The sequence below is a fragment of the Onthophagus taurus genome, chromosome 7, assembly GCF_036711975.1.
Source record: "Onthophagus taurus isolate NC chromosome 7, IU_Otau_3.0, whole genome shotgun sequence".
Taxonomy (NCBI): domain Eukaryota; kingdom Metazoa; phylum Arthropoda; class Insecta; order Coleoptera; family Scarabaeidae; genus Onthophagus; species Onthophagus taurus.
This window is the reverse complement of record NC_091972.1, coordinates 3,334,953-3,353,699: the sequence shown is the minus strand read 5'-3', so window position 1 is coordinate 3,353,699 and position 18,747 is coordinate 3,334,953. Positions and strand designations below refer to the sequence as shown.

At 34.2% G+C, this 18,747-nt stretch overlaps 1 protein-coding gene and 1 long non-coding RNA gene across 6 annotated transcripts in view; one reads left to right on the top strand and one right to left on the bottom strand.

Annotated features, from left to right (window-relative positions):
* LOC111422118 (Neuropilin and tolloid-like) overlaps window positions 1-18,747 on the top strand; it is a 198,194-nt gene that overhangs the window by 127,632 nt on the left and 51,815 nt on the right. For all 5 annotated transcript variants that reach the window (XM_071198263.1, XM_071198264.1, XM_071198262.1 and 2 more), the window contains one exon: window positions 10,477-10,713. In XM_071198263.1, coding sequence (XP_071054364.1) covers window positions 10,477-10,713 — 237 coding nt within the window. The remainder of the gene's footprint in view (window positions 1-10,476; window positions 10,714-18,747) is intronic.
* LOC139430861 (uncharacterized) lies at window positions 1,230-1,604 on the bottom strand. Its single transcript, XR_011641238.1, has 2 exons — window positions 1,438-1,604; window positions 1,230-1,305 (listed from the first exon to the last, which is right to left on the bottom strand). It is a non-coding gene; the product is annotated as an uncharacterized lncRNA (long non-coding RNA).

The window sequence follows — 18,747 nt, the reverse complement described above, 5'->3', positions numbered from 1 at the left end:
CAAGGACTACTGTAAAAGTTGGAGAGTCTCGAATCGTGTAGTAATTGGGGACAGCTACGTTCTACTGGGAAGGCTAATTTCCACTCGACCCATGACCCTTCTGTAACTCCACTCCTTTTTGAAAAGTTGTTAATAGCAACCGTTCTAAATGGTTAGAGATTTTCTAGTAATAAATTTATCCCCTCTCGAAATTTCGAATAATATATAACAATTTATTTTTTTTATTAAGTACATACTTTTGAAAAGAAAATTTAATTGGATATTTGCATATTTTTACACCGATAATAAAAACCTTGCAATTTTACAGAATGTCTTATTTACTCGGGTTTCAAATATAGTTAACAACTTTTTTAATACCACCCGGAATTGGCAAAGCCTCATCTTTCCGCCGACCGTTTCTAATTAAAGCTCCGAAAGCGAGTTCGTTTCGACGTAGTACAGGTATCACAAAACTTCAACAGGCGATCAAGGCGTGAAAATATCCTGTCCAATTACTTCCTTATCGACGAAAAGAACGAAAAACATCCGACGCATCGTGACGTGTCGACGTGAAAATGACCTAGTTAATTTCACAAGCACGTGAGTCACGTAGGTTTGCAGTTTTGTCTCCCGTTGGGTGTTCCGGTTAATATAGCATAGCGACATCGTAGCTACAATTTTATATGGTTCGTACTAATGAAAACACACCCCTGTTGTAAATTACACTTGACATGTACTCGCAAGGTTCTTTTAATAGTTTGTTTTGGAGTTGAAAGCGTAATAAATTTAAAGAAGTGGACATTGAAAATTTTAAACTAAAATATAAATTAGATATGAATATTTTTTTGGCACACTAATATTTCACTGGAGTTATTAGGTTAAACTATATTAAGTCATCGAATAAACCAGTAACTAATATTGTGCATCTTAGATTTCATTGTTTTGACCACGAACCAACAATGTAGTATTAGTATTATCTACCCTGCCAAGAACTCCAACTCAATCCAACACCACATAATATAACCTAAACTAATCTCTATACCTAAACTTAATATGTCCAGAATACGATTCCAAACCAAAACATAACTTAACCCAAATCAGAATCCCGATTCCATCCTAATTTCATCCCTACATGACCATAACACCATAACAAATTTATTATTATTTGAATCCATGTTGCAAGTTGGGTATTATAAAATTTAGAATGTAGATCCATGTTTCAAGTGATTTATATAAAGAATATAACGAAAAAACTTCTAAACTTGCTTTATTTAATTTAATATGCAGTCAGACCGGTTTCGGGGCTAGCCCCATCATCAGTGACAACTAAATATAAACGGAGAAAACATAAATTATAATTATAAAAATATATAAAAATGTATATGACAAACATTAGCAAAAAAACAAAAAATATTTTAACAAATTAAAACATGTTAAAAAATCTATAAAACTACTCACTGTCAGTGGCAAACTAAAATTGTAGAACGAAGATCATCAAAAGAACAGGGGGAGCATGTAAAAGCTTGTATAAGGCTGAAGGCTTTATAAAGCGGTGATAAAACGTATAACAAAATGGCGAAAGTAAAAAAGGCACGTTTTTTTGAAAAACTAAAACTTTTAAAAGAGAAGAAAAAACAAAAATTATAAAACAAGCGAAAACAGATACAGAGGAAAATAAAATGAAAAATAATTAAACATAGGTAAATAATCAATAAATAATAAAGACATACCTTGCTAAAGAAAATCAAAGATACACGTTGATACTTATCGAGACGTGAAGAGACTAAAATTGAGGACAAACTTGAAAATCACATTGAAAAGAAAAGAGAGAAAGGTAAAAAGAAAAAGTGAAACAGAAATATAGAACATAAAAAGAGCCCCAAAAATAGAATAAAATTATAAATAGAAACATTATTTTAGATTTAAAATTATATAATTATTGTTTAAATTTAGTTTATAAATTCACATTTGTGAATCAAGGATGTGCTATCATAATCAATTTTATGTCCTGTCTCAATTTTGTGCTTGTAAACGTTGGATTGCATTTTATATTTGTGCTCATTAATACGAGTTTCTAACCTTCTCCCTGTTTGACCAATGTAAATACCATTACAATTAGAGCAACTGATAGAGTAAACCCCACTTTCCTTCAGATGATTAAAATCTTTGTAATGATAATTGGATAAAAGTTTAAGAATGGAATTGTTATTTGAAAAAGCTAATGAAATGTTAAACTTATTAAAAATATTTTTGGATAATAAAGAAAAATGGTTAAACGCTATAGGTTTATAAATTGTATTAGTGGATATTTTAACATATAAAGGATCATATTGACGTTGAATCTTATAAAAAAGGTTGTTAATTATTTTAGTAGGAAAATTATTATTTAAAGCTAAAGAATATATATAGTTGATTTCTTTTGTTCTGTCGTTGTCTGTTAAAGGATAATTAAAAATCAAAAATCTAAAATTTGAAAGTTTTTGAGACATGGGATGTGTTGAATCAAACGGGATAGTTGTAGGAACAACCGTAGGTTTTCTGTAAATGTTATATTCCAATTTATCAAATGAACGAGTTAAAGCTAAGTCTAGGAAATTTAAAGAATTGTTATTTTCAAATTCTGTTGTGAAGTTAAGTTTAGGATGTATATTATTCAAAAAAGTCAAGAAATCATTAGCCGAAGCTACATTTTTAATATACATTTTTATATATTTTTATAATTATAATTTATGTTTTCTCCGTTTATATTTAGTTGTCACTGATGATGGGGCTAGCCCCGAAACCGGTCTGACTGCATATTAAATTAAATAAAGCAAGTTTAGAAGTTTTTTCGTTATATTCTTTATTATAAAATTTGGTTGTAATAATATTAAAATTAAAACTTCTTACTTGCTTTAATCAATTTATTCTTTCGGTACCAGTTTCGGTGTTACACCATCATCAGCCGAATCTACATCAAACGCTAAAATAAATAAGTTAAGAATTACAAAATATCAGTTATCACTCACCGTCATAAAATCTTCACAAAGTTGGTTTCATAAAATAACATGAATAACAAAGAAAATTTTCTTAAAAAACACATATATAAATTAAATTACTTAAGACAATCACAGTTAAGGCTCTTTTCACTTAGTCTAAACCCAGATTTTATAAACGCGTTCACGTATTGACATCAAATGCATTATGACAACAGAGGGTTATAAAAATACAAATTTATTTCAAGACAACCAGTTATCAAGATGGACAGCAGTGAATAAAAATAACAAATCAAAACGGATACAGAATTAAATGAAATACGAAAAACCGATAGGGCGAAACAAATGTTAAAAAATGAAACCTATTTAATTATTTAATATATGAGAACAATGGTCTATGATAGCTCTCTAGTTGATCATTTAGAAGATTATAATTTTTTTCTTTATTATGTTTCATTATTTCATACATCTCCTGTATTAACATTTTAAAGCCCTTTTGACATGCATGTATCAATTTGCCATCCTTATAATTAATTTCGTTTCCAACTTATGTTTGTATATATTTGACTGAGGTTTGGATTTACATTCATGTAACCGTGTCCCTAATTTTCGCCCTGTTTGGCCTATATACAGTGTGTCCCGAAACTCAACGTCAAGCGGGCACCGGGTGAGAGGCCAACCCATAACTGTTCTAGTAAAAATAAGAAAAAAAATCTGTCTCTTAGTTAAGTGGTAATAGACATACTTTTGAAAATGTTAAAAATCGTTCCCGTACATCATATCTTTAAGAAATAGATGAAGGTAATAGAAACTTCTTTCTCGCTAAATAATTATAATTTCATTTACTCAAAAAACCAGTTTTCGGCCATATTCAGGCCATCATCAGTTTGAATCTACAAAAAACAATATAAAAATGCAAAAAATGTTTCTAATACGTTTCTATTACCTTCATCTATTTCTTAATTATAGTCCTCGCAATATGGATATACAATATCATATCTTTAGGTACTACGGTCAGAAATGTTTGCAATTTAATAGTGATTTTTTTTAATAATGTATTCCTATTGAACCATGCTACTATTTTACTACTACTATTTGATTGAGTTAAGGTTCAAAGAATTTATATCTATTAAGTTTAACACACGATTTCTAAACAAAGGACTAGTACAACACCCTTGGCAAGTTATTTTAAAAGTCAATATTCCAAAATGGTATAACAAACACTTGCCATTTTTCTTTTCCTAAAAAATATTATTGCCTGTTTTTCTGGCAAAAAAAATTCATACTTTCGTATGTTATTTGTATTTCCTCCAAAATGATTTAACAACTTTGTTAGAAGATGTGCCACTCAACATCTATAGAGAAATGTGGTTTCAACAAGATGGTTACCCAGCTCATTATGCTTGTCCTGTACGGGATTGCAAACAGAATACCCAGAAAAATGGATTGGGTGTCTTGCCGAACTGGGCCACAATATTTATACAGCTGCAGAAGAAACAAAAGCAAACTAGTAAAAAGATCTTTTCTGTGACGATGCAAAGCTTGTATTAGTGCCGACGGCAAATAATTTGAGCATTTGCCTTAGTTTTAAGAAAATAATGCTATAAAATTAATAATAAATAAATTTGTTTGTTTAATTTTGTCTTTAGGTTAACCTTATTTGAAAGAGTTTTTTAGCAAGACATAAGGGCAACTTGGCATCTTGTTGAAACCACATTTTGTAGTTCGTAGATATTGACTGGCACATCTTCTAACAAAGTTAAGAGGAAATAAAAAGTAAATACAAATAACATACAAAAGTATGAATTTTTTTAAATAACGTGTTTTTTGCAGAAAAATAGGCAATAATAGTTTTTATGACAAGAAAAATGGCAAGTGTTGTACCATTTTGGAAACTTGACTAAACAGGCCATCTTTTAAAATTACTTGCCAAGGGTGTTGTACTACTCCTTTTTTTAGAAATCGTGTGTCAAACTTGATAGACATAAATTCTTTCAACCTTGACGTTGAGTTTCGGGACAGCCTGTATATGCCATTGCAGTTATTACAACTAACTGAGTAAATTCTAACTTTTCCATAATACTTTCATTGTTGTTTTTATGATTTGAGAGTAAATTTAGCAAGGTGTTATTCTTGGAAAAAGCCAGAAATATATTGTACAGGTAAACGTCGTTTTACGCCGGGGTTCCGTTCCGAGAGACACCGGCGTAAACAAAATCGGCGTAAAATGAACACAAATATAATGGACGATATAAGGTTAGGTTCCATGTCAAAATTTTAAGAACAATCTAACATGTTTTAATGTTAGATTGTTCTTAGAATTTTGAGAGAGATGATTTGAGAGAGAGATGTTGTTTGTTTTAATTAATTTAATACATATTCTATATACAGCGTGTCCCGTATCTTCCGCATCAGAGCATTATACGGTTGTAGAATACATTATTCTGAAGCGATCTTTCTAATAAAATTTTTTCGAAATGTTTATAATAACTGCACGGGAACTGTTTAACGACGACCAATAACGGACAACTTTGATTCATCGAAGAAGTTTATTTCTCTTTCCATGACGAATTTATTGGTGAGTACACGTGGGAACGAGTTATCATCGGCGTAGCGGACCGGCCGAGGGTGGCACCGATTACCTGAGTCTGATTTGCGATCTGCTGATTGGACGAAAAACAGTTCCTTTAAACAGTTCCCCTGCGGTTATTATAAACATTTCGAAAAAATTTTATTAGAAAGATCGCTTCAGAATAATGTATCCTACAACCGTATAATGCTCTGATGCGGAAGATACGGGACACGCTGTATATTCCAATTTCATTTGCATAAGGTCGAACGGCAGCTGTGACACTTCTTTTAACATTTGCGCTTCGATTGTAATCCCCATCTATCTCAGAGAGCTCACCTGTTAATCTTTCTATAGCGGAAAGGATACGAGTTAGATCATCCGTTTTTAGGATTTTCCTATCATTTTCTTTCTCATCCTCCTCTTCTTCTTCGGAATTTTCTGATTGAGGGCGATCATATGCCTAGATCAACTTTTCTAATTCTTGATTTAAGAGTGGTTGGTCATGCACGTCTAACAGTTCGGTCTCATCTTCAGTTGTTACGTCTTCGAATCCACATTCGCGTGTAAGCCTGATGTCCTCGTCTATGTTAATGTTATTTACCACTTCTACACTTGCACCTTGTATAAATCCAGGCAAAAGTTTACGTCAAACGCCGTTTAAACAATTGTTTGTCATTTCGTCCCAAACAGACTTTAGATTATTTATTCCTTTTAAAATGTCTGTATGATCGCCAATAATCTTTGACGGTTCCATTGGAATTAGTATCTATCGCCTTAATCATTGCTTTTAATGTTATGTGCAAATAATACGCTTTAAAGGTAGAAATTACCCCTGATCCATGTGTTATAAAACGGAGGCTGTAAATTGCCTTGACGTCCAATTCCGTGTCTAAGGTGTCAAGATTTTGCTGATGTCCTGGGGCATTGTCTAATAGGAGGATTGCTTTCATTGGAAGGTTATTTCCAATCACAAAATTTAAGCACAGTAGGGCAAATATAATTTTTATACCAGTCTGTAAAAATCTTCTGGGGAATCCCACGCCGGCGCCAACCGGCGTAATTGTGAATCGGCGTAAATCGAACCGGCGCAAAACGACGTTTACCTGTATTTCGAAAATATATGCTTAGTTTGGATAGCATTTTTTGTGTTGGTGGTATAGAGAGGGTCTCTTTTTATTTGTATATTATGGATATATTTATTGATGATTTTGAGTGGAAAGTTGTTTTGCTGAGCAAGCTTATAAATATAGTTAAATTCGTGTATACAGGGTGATTTATAACATACGGAGCAAACTAAAAGGGTAGGTACTAGAGGTAAAACTGAAGAGATTTTTTTAATAATGTTTTGTTAAAAACTTAATAGTTACATAGATATCACATGTTAATTATTTAAATAATTTAACGTCCATTTTTAAGAACCGCTGATATTCATTAAAGAATAATTAAAATATTTGTCCGTTGCTAAGTAACCAAAGCAACTGGATTGGCAGCAATAAAAACATGATATCAGCGGTTCTCAATAAACAAACACCACGGTTTGAGCGTTTTAACAAATTTTTAAATAGCCGTAACTGCTATACAGGGTGTCCCAGACCACCCGTACCAGCTGATTTATTCGGAAACGGTGAGTCCTAGAGAGTTGAAATAAAAAATTCGTCAACTAAAGCAGACACCCTCCTTCTAGATAGTGTGTTACGACCGACCAACAACAACCGGAAGTGGGTGCAATTGAGTAGTACTTTAATATTTTATATGTAAAGAGGGGTCAATTACGATATCATCGTAAAGAACTCTTCAATAGAAATCTCTTTTGCTTGAAAAAAATTTTTATATTGCTAATTGTTTTCGAAATAATCCACCCTAATTGTTGGTACTTTTTACCGGTGTTATTTAAGTTGACAAATAGATGTCGCTATTCGTCGTTTTGAAAAATCGTGTAATTTAGAAATGGCTGGTTAATAACAAGAAATTGTTTTTACTAACAAAATGAATAAAATAACAAGGAGTTTTTTTTACCACAGAAGAATATTACAAAACACTAAATAATAAAACTTAATAAATTAAAAATTATAAAAAAAAAATAAAATTATTTAATTGTTATTGACAGAACGTCAACTTTGTGAAACTAGCAGTTATCAATTCTTCGTATTTATCTTGAACAACTAATTAGAATTTTATTTAAACATCAACATGCCTTTCAACAATGAAGAAGCGTATGACATGTTGATGTTATTGGGGGAATGCAGACAAAATTTTCGGGCTGCCGAAAGATTGTATGCCGAGCGCTTTCCTTACCGACCACAGCAAAGTCGTCATGTCTTCAGTCGTCTTGCTTGTAGAGTTAAGCGATTTGGGGTAGTTCGTCCTAATCACAACATCAGACACAGAATAAAAAGAACCGTGCAAGACAATCGAACAGCGGAGGTAATAGCCGGTGTTGAGTTATACCCTCATTTATCCGTCCGTGATATGGCAAGGGAATTCGATATCACCAAGAGCTCAGTCCAACGGATATTAAAAGAAAATAAATTTTACGCTTATCATGTAAATCTTTGCCAAGAATTAAGAGATCAAGATTTTAATAACCGATTACAATTTTGTAATTGGTTATTAGGCCAAACTCAATTTTTTCATCGGAATATCCTTTGGACAGATGAAGCGACATTTAAAAGTAATGGGCAGTTAAACCTGCACAATGCCCACTACTGGTCAGAAGTTAATCCCCATTGGATGGTTGAAATGAACAATCAAAATCTGTGATCTCTAAATGTGTGGTGCGGGATTTTGGGCAACACCATAATTGGGCCCTTTTATTTTGATGGCACTCTCAATGGTCGCAGGTATGCGGAATTTCTTGCTGGCACATTGCAGCATGATTTGTTGGGTGACATTCCACTAGCAATAAGGAGGAGATTGTGGCTACAACAAGATGGCTGCCCAGCACATTATGCTGCGGTATCTCGTGCGATTTGTGACCAAAAATTCCCTGGGCGATGGATTGGAAGAGGAGGTTGTGTGGCGTGGCCAGCACGATCACCCGATTTGACCCCTCTTGATTTCTATCTTTGGGGTCGACTTAAGAATTTAGTTTATAAACATCGACCAACAACAAAGGAAGAATGAAGAACAGAATTCAAGAAGCGCGTCAGAATTTAAGTGCAAGAGAAATTTTAAATGCGGTAGATAGTGTAAGGCTCCGGCTTGAAAAATGTGTTGCTCAAAATGGTAGACAATTTGAACATTTATAATCTTTATTATCTTGATTTTGTTAATTTTTTATTAGATTGAGCGTTTTGTGTCGTTTTGTCGTCCAAATAATTCCTTTCCATAGTTATTTTATTCATTTGTTTAATAAGAACTGGTATTTTTACTTTAATTTATTAAGTTTTATTATTTAGTGTTTTGTAATATTCTTCTGTGGTAAAAAAAACTCCTTGTTATTTTATTCATTTTGTTAGTAAAAACAATTTCTTGTTATTAACCAGCCATTTCTAAATTACACGATTTTTCAAAACGACGAATAGCGACATCTATTTGTCAACTTAAATAACACCGATAAAAAGTACCAACAATTAGGGTTTATTATTTCGAAAACGATTACAATATAAAAATTTTTTTCAAGCGAAAGAGATTTCTATTGAAGAGTTCTTTACGATGATATCGTAATTGACCCCTCTTTACATATAAAATATTAAAGTACTACTCAATTGCACCCACTTCCGGATGTTGTTGGTCGGTCGTAACACATTATCTAGAAGGAGGGTGTCTGCTTTAGTTGACGAATTTTTTATTTCAACTCTCTAGGACTCACCGTTTCCGAATAAATTGGCTGGTACGGGTGGTCTGGGACACCCTGTATTATAAAGATTTTATTATTTTTGCTAATTATGCATTGTTTAAGTAACCCCGAAATATTCGCAGTTTGAATTTAAACGTAGCGTAATACCGTATATGGCAAGAAATGCTCGGCCATTAATTCAACTTTAACGTTCTATATTTTTGTGATTATTAACTTGTGGTCAAAACATTATTAAGAAAATATCTTCAATTTGGCTCCTAGTACCTACCCTTTTAGTCTGCTCCGTATGTTATAAATCACCCTGTATACAATCATCGTTTGACAAAGGATATTCCAACGCTCTATGAATCAAAACCCTGAAATTAGCCATTTTATGTGTCATAGTGTGGGCAGAATCAAAAGGAATGGTGGTCGCGATGTTAGTAGGTATTACAACCGAATTTTATAACAAATTTAAATTATTGCTAAATGACCTCAATAGTAGAAGTATTCTTTCTGTCTATATCTTAAAGGTACCAATTAAAACTGCTACCAATAAAAACTGCCATTCCACCTAATTAACTCTCTCATTAACTTTTCGGTTAAAGGCAAAGTTGTTAGTTTTTATAAAATTAATTTGAAATGTGTAAATTTTCCAAACAACTCGTAAACTAAATAACAATCTCATGTGAAACTTTTGCGGTCGGTAAAACAAATTGAATCGTATGCAACTTGATTATCACCAACCTGAATGCGAAACCGTATAAATCTGAAACTGCGCAACGGGTAAAACATACGGGGTTTTGGATGAGTGAAAGAAAAAACAGGGCAAAAGCAACTGGCGTCCTTTGGATTCGCTGTAAATAGCTCTGTCCCGGGGGCGTAATGAAACGCAACCGGTTGCGACTGGTTGTCCACCTTTTTTTGCACCCCAATTTTTTTTTTGTTAGTGGTCGGTTCAGAACACGTCGGTTTTTTGTTGCTCAGCGACGAATGTCGCGTGATTTATTTCGATGGTACACGAATGTTGGTGATGGGAAACCATACCTCTAGGGATGCAAAAAATGCTAGCGTATGCATTAAACAATTTTCAAATGAAAATTAACCGGAAATCCTTTATAACAAAAAAAATATTTAAATTACTTTCCGCTAATCCATTTAAATTTTTTTAGGTGACATAAATCGAACAACAACACCAATAAATACTATCATCAACAATAGTAGTACATCATCCCCGTCTGTAGCACCTATGACGTCATTTCTTCTCGACGAACCTCAACGTGATATGGAAGATACATCGGACGCTTGTTTCGATTTCAAATACGGCGATATGGAGAAACAAACATTCACATCACCTGGTTATCCGGAGAGGTATCCGAGTAACATTGAATGCTTTCGAGTGCTTGAAGGTGAGTTGAAATGTTATTTTGTGATGGTGGTCAAAACGAAACGGGTCGCGTAAACTTGCCCTCGTAGCAAAAGCCGCTTGTACCATGCACTTTCATGGTAAGGATATTCGATTTGTGTGCGGACGGGGATAGAATAACTAGGTTTGTCTTGCGAAGACGTTCGGTTGAAATGCGCCCTTTCAATTTGATCTCAAACGTATACAGCAACAACAGCTCCACTTCAACGGGTTTATAACATTAAAATCGATATATTTTTATTTGAAAGGAGTGGTCAAAATTTATATTGAAAATATTGTTACATTTCACAACTTTTTAATTTAATGTAAATAGAGCGGTATGTTCTCGAGAGAGATACTTGACGTTATTTAAACCTAAATAACATCGTCACGAAAACCGTCAGACACTATTGGCTGAAATTTTAACGAGATGCCTCTATTTATGAGGCTCGAAGAAAAAAGCTGGCTACATCGTCGGGAGCTTTCGCATGAAATATGAAGCGGGCTGAGTTGGAATGATCTACTTCGCCCCAGATTTTCCCAACTTCCCCCTTCGAAAATTATCCCCATGCGACAGCAAATGACTTCGGACGCACTTTAGACAAGAAATCACAGTCGACCTGATTATTTACCGCTTGGGGCTGATCGTAAATTTTATATCTGTGCCCCTTTCGCCTTCAAGACGCGTTCGCCTCAGTCACCCTTTCTTTTGCTTCGAGAAAAAGAATCAGAAACTGGAATTTATAACTTGCTATTTTACGACCATCGCGTTGAGATTTATTATTTTTCCGCATACCCTTTTTGATGTTTGTGCCACTATCGTGAATAGGCGTTGAAAAGAAAGGAATTAATTAGAAACCTCATTTAATTTATATGAACAAAATAAATGAGATTAGATTTCAGAATCATCTCCAATATCAAACACGTTTCAGTTCTCCTGTAATCTCGGCCGTCGCCTCATGGTTTTCTTCATTAAATATTTACGTCCAATTAGACGGCGGCGTTTTAATCATTTTTACCGCCCCCACGTGTTGGTGCTCGGTAAAGTTTGCTTAAGTTTTACGTCCGCTCATACTGGACCGCTAAGTGTTAGCTAAAGTTGCTTGGGCGGACCATCGCGTCGCCCGTTATTATATAAGCATAATCTGATAATTTAGTTTTAAAGTTTGCTGCATATAGATCGGATAAAGTGCTGAGCTTGCATGGTTTAGCCGGGACTAAAAGGTTTCTCTGCTACGTTGCCTCTGTACACGGGTTGCATTATGTGCCGTTTAGGTCAACATAAACTTAGGTGTACACTTGGCAAGCAAAATTATGTAAGAGAATGTGGAAAGTTGGAGCGATAATTATTCTTTTAGTTTTTCGTCTTTTAGAATTGAATTGAAGACATCTAATTAATTATCAAATGTCGTGCTAAAAATAAGTTTTTTTGACATATTTTACGTGTGTAAAGAAGTTCTATTTGTCATTGAGTAATGGAATCTTTCATAATAGCTCGAATTTAATTAGAGAGTTGACTTCACGCTTGGCTGCTGTTAAATTTAAAAGACAAACGATCGCAACTTCCCGTTTTCAACATCCTGTTTGCCGTGAACAAAACCAAATTAATTTAACTTACGCAGTACAGAGAACATTACAAGTTCAGTCAACCCACGACCTTTTCCATTTTGCTGTGAGAGTTGTCGAGACCATATGGTCATTAGTATTTTAACCAAAATTGAGACGAAAGGAAGTAAAGGGAAATGGAGCAATTAAGGGATTTCCACGTGCGATATCTTCTCTACGTCTAATACAAACATTAAGATTTAATGATCTCGGTTTCTGAATCGTATCGGAAGTCATCGCTACGAGTCTCTTGAGATTAGTCCTTTATTTCATTTAGGCGTTCGAGTCAGCAATTAGAACTTTAGTGCTATTAGGTAAAAGTCGGCGTGTGTACAATTAAAAGTTGGAAATGTTTCCGAAATTTTGTCGGTCACGTTGCAATTAAAGTATGGAACAAAATAATTCTTGATTTATACAGGTGTCTCAGCGAGACCGGTCATTAGACGTTTCTGGGGTTCTGGCGAAAATAAAAATTTGAGAATTCAGACTTAAGTATTATCAATTACGATCTCTTCGTTTAAAATATTTTCAGATTTCTTGCACTTCCGGTTATACCGGAAGTCGCCACCAACTTTATTTTTTTTAACACGTTCGCTGCCACGTCCACCCATATGGGTGGACACGGCGTTGTTGGCAAGACTATTAAATTCACTTTGGCAGCTAACGTGTTAAATGGAACACCCTGTATATTTTTACATATTTGGATTTGTCTGTTTTCAAGGTTTATAAATAACAAATCTAAATAAAAAATCTGCTCCAGCAGACATTTGTTCAAAAAATCAGAGATCACTCGATTTTTGGGATATCAATTTAGGATTGAGAACATGCTTAAGCAACATGATGGAGTATGTTTTGGTGATGAGAACTGCTGTCTAGAACGTTTGATCACTTTACTATGGCACGTTAACTTTTCAAAATTGGGAAGTACCATAACTTCATTTTTTTAAATGGCATCCCCCATATTTTATTTCTTAGTCGTCTTCGGTGTCTCATTCTACATCTTTTATATCCGATATGTCCCATACCTAATATTAATAGTTTGAGAGATAATTAGGGTTTTTTGAAAAATGCACACATATCATATGGATATTTGGATAGCGCTTATCAAAACGGAACCAAGCGCCATTTTCTGAATTTTGAGTTAAAGGTACCAAGCGACTAGAAATTATGCTCTTGCAATACTCTCAAAAGATCCAAGGGTTAACTTAATTTTAAATGCCAAACCGACTGGCACTTAAAATGGCACACAAAAAGACTGGTCAAAGGACCAAGCGACAACTATAAAAGAAGATTTCCCTATTATGTCAAAACAAAACCAAGCGACAAACGCCATTTCTATAAATCCATTTTTCCGTCGACCGTGTATTTATAAGATTTATAAATGTATACAAAATCATTCATTAATGACACCTATTAATAAACGATTTTCTATTAATAAACGATTTTAAGAAAGTCCGACCGAACTAAATAGTAGTCAATTTAATAAATATTCTCCAATGAAATTTGTAATACCGACCCAACCGACCACTATATCTATTCGGTAAGACTACAAAAATAAATTATGACACATTAAAAGTGAGATTATTTTGGCAGTGACAGAATTGGGAGATTTTTCAACGATGGATTTTCTCCATTTTGTTGAAAAGACGGTCAACGGAAAAATATTGTAACTAACTCGTATATTAAAATGCGATTAATTATCTCAATAATTAACGCGTTCGCTTCGCTTCGCTCGCTCACGCGTTAAAATATCTCGATAATTAATCGCCTTCATTAATAGACTTGTTGGTTAAATAACTATTATGATTGTGTTATACGCGGTAAATTGAATTCGTGAAGGAAAAGTCCTATGAAAAAAGCGAATGTGAGTTGAAAGAAAATTCAGTGCAGGTACGATATAATGAGGTTTTGTTTTTAAAAACAGTAAAACTACATTTTATTTTGATTAACCAGGAAATTGAAGATTTGGAAGAAGAAAGTAGTGATAGAGATATAAATGTAGGAAAAAATAAGGACATCCAAAACGTCCAGAAAGTGGTTTAGATTTCGAAGAATCTGAAAGTGAATTCAACCCAAGCACAAGTGATGAATGTGATTTAACTACTGGAAATAGAGAACTGATGCATGAACAGAAAAATAGAAAAGGTAGAGCAGAAAAGGGGCGCAAAAATAAGTTTCCTGGTCAAACATTTAAAAGCAGGAATGAATTAGAAAATTCAAATAAAAGACACTACACTGTTAAAAGGATTCTTAAAGAGCCTAGAAAATTTATTGTTTTCAACTGCCATTGCCCCATGAAATGCAATACAAAGCTATCGGCAAAAGCTATCATTTTTTAGGCCTTCAGCTTTATGATGTGCAAACTGGTTTTATTGCCGCCACTGTTAACGAAAAAAGATTAAAAAGGAAACGTAATGAAGACAGTAGCAAGAGAAATTTTAGTCGTGAATATCACCTGGACAAGGAACAAGTTTGCCGGCAAATGTATATCATAGCATACCAAATATCTTCTAAAAGAGTGGATACAGCATTAAAGAAACTAAGAATCGATAATTTAAACGATGAACGCGGAAAGAAATGCGAAGAGAAGAATAAAATTCCAAAAGAAACGATGAATAGAGTGATTTGTGAAATTAAGAAGTTACATACATTTCGCATTATGCGCGTACTGAAACCAGTTCAAAATTCTTGGCCACTGATTTAACATTGGATAAAGTGATCAAACTTTGTTTAGATGAGGGAAATCCTAAACTTCGCTTGACTTCATAGTCAGAAGATATTTTATGAACAGTTTAATTTAAGAAGAAAGCCACCCGTTAAAGACAGCTGTAATATTTGCGATACACTGAATACTAAAATTAACAACAACGTAGATTTAAATACGAAAAATGAATTAACAGATAAGCACAAACGACATCTAGAGCTACAATCTAAGGCTCGCTAATGCTATGGCCGCTGACCTCAAAGGTGTTATTGAATCAAACAAATTGGAAGTATTAACTTATGACATGGAGAAGGTTTTAAGTTTGCCAAAGCTCCCAACCAATATTATTTACTACAAAAGAAAACTTTCTATCTATAATCAAGGCATCCATTCAGGTTCTTCAAAAACCTCATACTGTTACGTTTGGAAAGAAGGAATAGCGGAAAGAGGAGAGCAGGAAGTTGAATCATGTATAAAAAGACACATTGACGAGCACTTACGTCTTGGCACTGAAGAACTAATACTTTGATCTAGCTCCTGTAGAGGACAAAACCGGAACATAAAAATTATTTTGCTTTTAAAGGCAGTTCTAAGCTCTCACCCATCATTAAGGACACTTTATTTCAAATATCTTTGGAAATATAAAAAGAGCTTTAAAATTCCAAAATAGAGACACATCATTTTGTAAGTGTACACGATATCGAAAAATTAACGTGTAATAGTAAAGTGACCAAACGATCTAGACAGCCGTTCTCGGCACCAAAACATACTCCATCATGTTGTTTAAGCATGTTCTGAATCCTAAATTGATATCTCAAAAATTGAGTGTTCTATGATTTTTTGAACAAATGTGCGCTGGAGCAAATTTTTCTAGAAAAATTTTAATAACTCGAGAATTGCTAGTTCAAATTGCAAAAAGTAAAGTTATTTATACCTTCAAAACAGACAAATCCAAATATGTAAAAATATACAGGTGTTCCATTAAAAAAAATAAAGTAGGTGGCGACTTCCGGTTTAACCAGAAGTGCTAGAAATCTGAAAATATTTTAGATGAAGAGAACGTAATTGATAATACTTAAGTCTGCATTCTCAAATTTTTTGTTTGGCCAGAACCCCAGAAACGTCTAATGACCGGTCTCGCTGAGACACCCTGTATAGATGAATATTGTTACTGGAATGTTTTCATCTAAAAATTTAAATTTCAAAGTAAAAAGGCAAAGTCCTTGAAGTCAATCATAAGATTTCAAGATATAAACGACGAAGTTAACACGGAACGGGAATATTTATAAACATTCGCGATCGTAAACCGCTGGACGGCGTCGGTCGACCAGTTGCTGCTAAATTTAGTACGAACGCGGGGTGTTCGTGTTCATGCATCACCATCCTGATTGGTAACACTATCGAAGACCGCAGAGCTACCGTTGTAATTGCAATCGTCGCGTGTTTGTCCGATATTTGTCAATTTCCGAGGAAACCGCTTTGAATGTCCATGCCACAGTCGGCAAATTACTTGTTCGCAAACTTCTACGACAACAAGACCTTTCCCTTCTAAAGACGGTATCGGCTTTGTTATTGCAATCTCGTCCATAGAACGCTTTCAAGTTTACAATTGGAATGTAGATAGTTTCGCCACGCTGAATCGACAGAACGATGAACATTGTTCCATTGAATATCAATTTTGTATTAAAATTAGCATAATAATCAACTTCATCATTCTTAAAAAAAAACATTTGGAGTGGAAGCTGATTCGGAAGTGTAAGGAGGAAATTAAGTGGAATATAACCGGATTTTGGTATCCCAAGGGTTCATTATTAAGTCGCCCAAACACACTAAGAAATTCATGCCAACGATACACTACACGTACCCAATGTGGGCTGTTAAATTTATACAGTGTCGTACGAGAGACCCTCTCCTTCGAATGAATTCGAGGGCTGCTTGCATATTGGATTTATGATAATGTTCCTTCTCTCACATCAGTTTAGAGACGCCCGACACGTCGTCTGCGGAAATAATGCTTTCGTCCCATTCCATCTAAGAACACTCACATACGTGTTGGACATACTTAACAGGAAAAACTCGCCGTTTTATTAACTGAAATGAGGGTGGGGGCTCAAATTTTAACGTGCTTTTCGCCTTTCATTACCTTTTGTTTTTGCGGAACAACTTTGTTATCCGGAGGTAAGTGCGATCTAACGCGGGCTAAAAGCTTTGAAAGCGACGCGAAAAAAGCTGGACTTAAACCAGACCGCGGGGGCTTTAATGCGATATTCTCTCCGAGCACCGTTTTCATGAAACTACCTCATGGTCTCGTTGGTAGCAGCGCTGTAGATTGGGCACTACCGAGTCGATATCTACATTAAGGGATGCCATAATCGGCCTAAGGGACCTTGTTAACATTTCCATGGTTTAACGATTACCTTCCAATATACACAGAACAGTTACAATTCACCAATCTATACAATCTAATACTTTACCATTTTTAACTTCTTTTCGATCATTAATTCCTATACGACTTATAATTTCACACGATTTGGCGTAATGTTCCTCATTGTTGAAGTCTTTGTGATTACTTTTCGTTCGGATAAATGAATCCTGGTGCGGAGGAAGCCGCGTATCGCACATAATACGGACCGAATAGCAGGAATTTAACAACGTTTCGGGCGTCATTCAATCTACGAACGCCCAACGTCGGCCAAAACCTGGTAACGCCCTTTCAGCTCTTTGTTGTCTCTTACAATGCTACATGAAACATCGATTCGCGCTCACTGACCAACCAATCCGTTCCATAATCGACACATATCCGTGCAATTCGAAATGCTATTGCCGTTTAGATACGCTTATAGCGAAGCTTAATAATGTTACAATCTGAATTGTATCACAAGATCATTGAGTTACATATAAGTATGAATCCATAATAGATTATACATTATTTTTATCCTGCATTGTTTCGTTATCATTACTCATGTTTCATAGATTTTATATTACGTTGAGAACAATGATCAACGAATCCGTTCGTAATTCTGTCTGAAATCGAAGAATCCGTCCGTTAAACGCCGCACATATGGTAATATTTTACCACTATTGACAACTAAACTTGATATTTTCGAAATTAAAAGTTTTTTATACGTACGTTCGATTAGAAAAATGTTTTTTGTTGTTTGAATAAAGTACAAAGAGTGATGTTGAATTGTACGCTTTATATAGAAATTTTTTGTGTTTGGAAAATGTGTGTTTATTAGTTGGTGATGACGAGTGCATCGTTTTACTTCGATATTTCCCCGTTCGTTTGTTGGAATTGTCGATTTCAACCTCAGGTTGTGGAAAAAATAGTATACATATAAATAATCCAACTCCAAACGGTAATCCTTTTGTGCTGAGACTAGGAAATGGGTCTCTAAGGCAGAGGAATTGTCAAATAATAATAATTATTTATTGTGCCAACCCATGATACAATAAAACAAAAAAAAAACAAATACAATTCATAATATTCAATAAAAAAAAAATACAAATCAATAAAATAATTAAATTAATCAATAATAACTCAATTAAATATTAAAATAAAATAAAGAATTGCACTTTTTTTAATGGATAGTTATTATATTTTTGTTCTACCGGTTTCGACTCAACATAGAGTCATCTTCAGGAACCCGTCACAATTTGAACTAAAGCCGGGTATTATTATTAAGCATTTGTTCGTGATTAAAAAACATTAAGGAAATCAAAAACTTA